Here is a 7,054-nt window from a genome sequence, read left to right as displayed (position 1 = left end):
GGCTCACGGGCCCAGCCGCTACGCGGCATGTGGGATCCTCCCAGACCGGGGCACGAACCCGTATCCCCCGCATCGGCAGGCGGACTCTCAACCACTGCGCCACCAGGGAGGCCCGGGGATGACTCTTTATAGTACCTCTTCTGAAGATGCTCTGGATCGCAACTTCATAGAGTACCACAGAAGAGGAATGATATCAAGTTTGGTGACACAAAGAGACTTGCTCTAAGTGTGTACTAGACTCAGAGAGACACCACACATCTAGAGAACTTCATGGACTATGCAGGGAAATGTACCATGAACTTCAAAGAATTTTAAAATCATTTCAGGAAGCCTAGGTAATGATAAGTGCATGGAGTTTATATTCAGACAATCAGTTCTAATCCCAGCTTTAATGTTTAGAGCTTTGAACAAGCTAATTTCTCCATCTTCTCATTTGGTAAGTGAGATTATCACCTATCTTTCACGGGTTAATTGTGAAACTTATGCAAGTTCACATACATAAAGCACTTAAACACTAAGTTAATAATAATGATAAACTGTAAGAAGAACCCAGCCAATTTATGTTGTGTGATTTTATTAGTGAACCTTCCCTCATATCTGAGGATCAGTATCCTTATTTGTTAAAGAGTTGAGACACCAAGGTCCCAAGAGGGGAAGCAATTAGCTTGGTGACTCACGGGGTCAAGCTAGACTTAGAACCCACTACATGTTCTCTTGTTTACTCCACTTCTCACAGAGCTTTGAAACAAGAGAGGGAATGGTTAGTACCACATCTCTGCCTCTACAGATGATTTTCAACCCACACTTGAAAGGCTTTCTGTTTAGTAATAAAAAATGTCAATTCCAAGCACACTCAAAGTTCAGCTGCTCAAACGCAGCTGGCAGCTTCTCCTGCACTTACTCAGATCTTGACATCGGATAGTGTTGAAGTCAAAGTTAATGCAGAGATAATCGCACGTATCTCTAAGGTCTGGGATAGAGATGCCATCAGGACAATTGATGATACCAGTTTTGTAATAATCCTATAAATAAATTAGGAAGAAGAAATGTAGGCAAAGAACAACATGAAAAATTCCCTCTTCAACCCCCTACTCATTCCTGGTTCTATTAAAGTGGTAGGTTACTAGAACTATCACCAAGTTGGTGACTCATTAAATAGCAAAGTGGCTCCTGGCCATCTTGACATGTTTAATCACAACTTGATACCTGACTGAGCTCACATGAGCAAGAATGACTTAAGAATTATAGAAACAGAAAATAAAGTGGGAAAGGCAATAACTAGAAATGAGAAACCCTAAAGTCAGAACACAGTCTGATGGAACTCTCAAGGCTTCTGACCATGCACGCCCCCAGAGAAGATGATGTAACAAGAAGGCCACTACACACCAGCACCGTTCGAAATACAGTTGCACTGATTCCTTCGGCAATCTCATACTCGCCCTTCTCATTGGGCCGTGTGAAGTTGTACTCTCTTCCTGGTCCAAACATCCTGAAAGACACCCAGGCAACAACGTTACCCGCTGCAGCAGGATTCTTCACAGATGAGACTTCTCCCTTCTTCACCTCATTCTGGAAGACTCCGTTCCACTCTTTCAGTGTAAGTTAAAAACACAGCACTAAGACTCAACCCCTATACGACACACTCAAGTCTTAGGAAACTCCCTTCAGATAGGAAAAGAGGGCAGCAATTGCTTTCAGTGTTTGAGTACAAGAGGAACAAAGCAGCAAGCCCTCACAGTCCACCATAGTGAGCTTCTGTGACAGCAAAGAAAGTAGAACAGCACCTGCAGAGGTGGCCCTTGGAAAGTGTCTGGAGGGCGTGACAGTCGCCTCTCACGCCCTCCGCAGCGCCCAGGAACCTGCCCACGCACTGGCAGCTCAGGAAGACAGCGTCTCCTCCTCCTCACCCATCAGCATGTACCTATCCAGCACACCATCCTTGATATTTCTGAGTTTTGCTTTTCAATATCTAATCTGATAGATGAATCTGTATTAGTAGGTGCAGATGTTACTGCTTTCCCTTTCCTGGTAGATTTTAATGGCGTAACTCTGGGGAAAATGCTCTTCGTCAATCCAAGGAGTAACTAATGACAGGAATTTCAGGTCAAGTAGAAAAGGAGGGTAGGTATTAGGATCATCAGCAATTTGACATACTTCAGAGGCAGGCCTGCTCTGGGCATGAATTCAGAGCTCATGAGGGCACAGGGAGGAAGTCTTGCTTTTACATTCATCTTTTCCCATCCTTCCTCTCTCTCTCAGATCCCCTCCAGTAAAACTGGCCCCATGACTTCTACTACTCCTGCTGCACGTCTGTGTAGGAGCTGTGGAAGGAGAAGCCAGGACAGGCAGGTGCTGGTACCTTCAGCTGGCCCACTGGGGACTCACTGCCTTTTCCTTCCTTAACCTGTTGGGAAGCCCTGCTGTCCAACTGTTCAAAACTGTTATCCTCCACCCTGAACTGGCTGTTTTCCAAGATCTGAAAAAGACTCACATGCTTTCCAAATCACTACACCACACATAAGAAATCCATTTAGATAAAAGCAGTCTTCAAAGGATGCTGACATTTTTCTGGAATGTTCCGGTTGAAGTGTAGCCGAGACAGCTATGGATCAAAATAGTGAACATGCCATAAATATAATCCCCCCTCAGAGTCATTCATCCAGTAGTGGCACGGATCTGCATTAATCCATTCTCAGCTTCTTACTTTGTCCCCCTTGTGACCAGTGGCCCACATTTGTAAGCTCACTGGCTAGGCTTATGAATACTTTACGTAGCCACAGGACAGAACAAACCTAAGAAACTCAGAATTCATGACCTCGGCTGACTCAGCTGATGAACCATGTAGATAAAGGGGTCTATTACCCAGAAAATGCTTGCTTTTCTTTTCTTGAGCGCTACTTTTGGAGGCAACCTACTTCAGACAGACAGCCTACCCTGAGGAATGCCTTTCTGGAAGGGCCTGGGGGGAAATGGTGGCGATACCAAGACTGAGGACATGAAGTCAAGTCTGATATAGGGCCAATTTAGAAAATGTTTTAATGTTCTATCTTAATTCAGATGTTTAAGAAATATATAGGTTTGGCTCTGGTTAAAAATGGTTCATCATGCATTTGTATGTATATGTTTAAGTACACACATATTTGAACAGCTAGATTCCACTTAGCCTAAAATTCAGCAAGTTAGTATGGTCCATTCTGATTTCTAATTCAGTTCAAATTAGCTCAAAGTCGGAGTGAGGTTAGATCCACTTTCAAGTACTAGATGAAATCCTCAAAAGCCAAATGTTTGTGTGTGTATCACTCAAATGATTTCACTCTTATCCCAATCTGCTCTTCATGTCAAGGTCTACAGTTGGCCAGAAAGAGATCTCCTAACTCCCAGCCCAGGCTCTAAAAGTACTTCCTGGACAGTGCTCCTCCTCAGTAGACTCCTTCCATTCCTGAACTCTAACCCTAAAAAGCTGGAGGCAGGAGATGGTGAGGGGAGGGTAAGACTATAGTCTGAACGAAGAACACAGATGAAGGAACACGAAGAATAAAGAGAGCAATCATCAAACAAAACAGCCAGATACAAAGATCCAGTTTCAGAAAACTTGAATAGTAGTGGAGCCATTAGAAATTGACACCATTTGGACCTTTTGCACTCCCTTTTGTAGGGGAGCTTATTTCACTATACTGGCTTTGTAAATGAAAGTACCCACCCCCCAAAATCACCAACACATATAAGGTTTTTATGTCCTCTGTCTCGCAAAAGTATGAAGGTAGAAAAATAAGCAATGAAATGTTTTTATGCTCAAATCTAATGCAAAGCAAATAGCAGGTATTTCTATTCACAGAGAACAGAGTGAATTTGGAAGGAAATTATTATCAATTACCTTCCCAACATGGTATCCGGATGAGCAGTGAAAATTTGTGGATTGACAACAAAACGTGTGCCATCTACGAGAAGTGTCACTTTCTCTGGTGCCTGAGAATGAATGTTACTGCCAAAGCCCACAGTGCTGCTTCCAAATCGTTCTGGAGCGATGAAGGGTTCATGGCTCCGTTTATTCCCACTTTGGAAGCAAGAGCCTTTGATGTCTTCAGGAAGTGGCATCATGTGAGGGAACTGAAGATTTGCTGGCTGAGAGGGAGAGTCAAGTGGAAGGTCTAAAAGATCATACAAACAAACCAAAATAACTTGACGCCCTGGGGAAAAATAAACCTTGTCCTCTTTAAAAAAAACAAGAACAAAAACCATTACACAAACAAAAAAACCCAAACTTTAAGTATGCTTACGCAAAAACTCTTGCCTAAAACACGTAAAGAAAAAACACAAACTAGAGACTCATACTGGATCCCCCTGAACTTTTTCGTGTGTGTGTGTGTGTGTGTGTGTGTGTGTGTGTATGTGTGTGTGCTGGGGAGGAGAGAATCAAGGCAGTAATGCCTACACTTTAAAATAGAACAACTGAACAATTTTAAAGTAAACTACACACATGGTTAAAAATAATTAAACACTAGAGAAGCATTTCTGTGGAAAACAAGCAATCCTCTGCCATACTGCTTAACCTTCCCTAGTCTTGTTTCACAGAGGCATCGCTTTTTTATTTCTGTTTTCACTTCTATCTCCAAATAACACTCATATTTCCTGTGTTTTATTTAAGGAACTTGATAACTCTGTTAGCCAAAACTATTTGTTTTCCACATTCTTAAAAAACGTTTCTAAATGTTATTTTCCAGAAAGGATAGTGATAGTCTCTAATTGTCACTTTTCCTAGAAATTCACTGAAAAATGCATTTTCACTACACATAGGAGAATCCTAACATTACCAACACCGTTTTTTGAACAGGCAGGTCTTGCTCTCAAAAGAAAAGTTCCAGTGCAGATGGTCCTGGATTAGAATTCATTCATGGAACCTGAGTTTTTGTCCTAGTATAACCAAAGAGCCATTTTCTTTAAGTAATTTATTTGATTTTTCTAAACCTGATTCATCATCTGTGAAATGAAAATAATGTTCACTCCACCTACCTCACAGGATTGGTTTGACTATCAACTGAAATAAAGTATGTGAGAGCACTTAAAAATGTATTAATACCACATCATGTAAAAAGGCTTAAAACTAAATATATGAAATCTGGATGTATATAGAAGAGAATCAGGGGAAAGTATTTTCAAAAGGATTACCAGAAGATTCTTTTTTTAATTGATGTTTTTATTATATAGCTGTACTTTTTTTTTAGAAGATTCTTTTAAATAGGGAGTTCTCCTGAAATATTAAAATAATGTTTTTTATTTAATGAAAAATTTCAAATATACCAAAGCAGAGTTACTACAATATGTATACATCACCTAGATTTGGCTAGCTAACATTTTCCTACATTGGAAAGAAAATGTTATAGATACAACTTAATGTCTCACTCCCACCCTTCATGTATTTTAAGTTTGTATACAATAATTCATTGGTAGCTTGAGTACACTCAATTTTTTCCCCATTGCTTCTAGAGAAAAGGAAACCAAAATCTAGACCAAAATCCTGTTTAGGGATCATATCCTAGAGCTTCTGATAAATTTTCAACTTACAAAGAGCTACGTTTCCACACAATCCATGGGCAAGCTTGTAGCAAGAAACGCTTTAATCACCAAGACAGGCTTTCAACACTCGAAGTGCTATTCTTAAAAATGAAAGTAGGCACCTAACTTATTCAGTTCTTTAGAGCAGTTGATTTTCCCCCAGCTATGACGCAATTAAATTGGGTTGATTCTTGAAGGATGCCTCAGATTCCACCCTGCTTAAATGGGTGAGTAGGAAAAGAGACTCATTGCATAAATTCTCCGTAATGGGGCACTCTAGGGTGGCAGTCACACTCTGTTTTTTTGTCCGTTGATATATATAAAATAACAGCGAACGCTGGCCGGAAAGGGAGAGGTTTAAATCCCACCCAGTCCCCTACCTCCTGGCAGTGTGAACCTGAGCAAGTTATGCCTAAGCTTTTGAAGCCTCAGTTTCTTCATCTGAAACAGGAGGATTAATCTAAGCAGGGATCAGCAAACTTTCTGTGAAAGGCTAAAAAGTAAATATTTTGAGCTTTGTGGGTCACAGTCTCTGCCACTATAGCAGGAAAGCAGCCATATAGACAGTATGTAAACAAATGGGCATGATGACTGTGTTTCAAAATTTTATTTACAAAAACAGGCAGTGGTTCAGATTTGACCAGTTTGCCACCCTTGATCTAAAAACAGTCAAGTTTCTAGCACAGTGAGTGCTCAATAAATGGTAATTGCTATTATTATTGTTGCTATTGTTTTCATTAAAAGTTAAAAAGAACCTGACAATTTACCAAGAGGCTTCACATCCATTAACTCAACAGTCTTCTAGCCTTGTGAGGTAAGAAGAATTATTAACAACCTTGTTTTCTAGATTAAGAAAGCAGGGCTCAGAAAGATTAAGGATCTCATCCATGGTTATAGCTGATAAGCAGCAGAGCTAGAATGTGAATCTGTCTTCTGGCTCCAAGCCTAAGACTATTTTTCTTATACCATTACCAAGTTAGATGTACTAAACTGATTAAATAAGTGGAGGTTTTTTGTGATAGATTTATATAACTGTGGTATATAAGCGAAGCAAATTAACTGGATATTTTATTTATTAAGAACATTTATGCCTTCTGGGCAGAATAGGTGCTGAGGAGTCAGAAAGCCCTCCAGATTTAGTCAAGATCTAATCATCGTACCATCATTCCTGGGACCTAGAGGATAAGTAAGATTTTGAACACCAGAAGAAGCCGGGCTATTTGCTTCTTTTTCTTGGGCTGCAGCTGAGGCTTCATCCATCAGGCAGCTGGCCTCCTGCCACAATAACCTGTCGGTCTCAGCGCCACGGTGAACATTCATCCTTGGACTGTGTATCCTGAACTGTCTGCTTGATCAGGAAGAAATCCTGGAAGACAGGAATATGCATGATTTAGAACTCTCTCCTAGAGGACTGACAGCTCTCATTCTTTTTTTTTTTTTTTTTGCGGTACGCGGGCCCCTCACTGTCGTGGCCTCTCCCGTTTGGGAGCCCAGGCTCCGG

General features: G+C 40.9%; 1 protein-coding gene across 2 annotated transcripts in view; it reads right to left on the bottom strand.

Annotated features, from left to right (window-relative positions):
• Positions 1–7,054, bottom strand: part of KCTD20 (potassium channel tetramerization domain containing 20) — a 26,849-nt gene that overhangs the window by 4,355 nt on the left and 15,440 nt on the right. The window contains exons 1-4 of one of the 2 annotated variants that reach the window (XM_007467268.1): positions 6,714–6,873; positions 3,875–4,148; positions 1,387–1,489; positions 902–1,022 (exon numbers count right to left, since the gene is read on the bottom strand). In XM_007467268.1, coding sequence (XP_007467330.1) covers positions 902–1,022; positions 1,387–1,489; positions 3,875–4,148; positions 6,714–6,873 — 658 coding nt within the window. Of the gene's footprint in view, positions 1–901; positions 1,023–1,386; positions 1,490–3,874; positions 4,149–6,713; positions 6,920–7,054 lie in introns of those variants that run through there. The other variant, XM_007467269.1, reaches the window with a different exon arrangement.

This window comes from Lipotes vexillifer, unplaced genomic scaffold (genome assembly GCF_000442215.2).
Source record: "Lipotes vexillifer unplaced genomic scaffold, Lipotes_vexillifer_v1.1 scaffold528, whole genome shotgun sequence".
Taxonomy (NCBI): Eukaryota; Metazoa; Chordata; class Mammalia; order Artiodactyla; family Lipotidae; genus Lipotes; species Lipotes vexillifer.
This window is presented reverse-complemented; position numbering and strand designations above follow the sequence as displayed.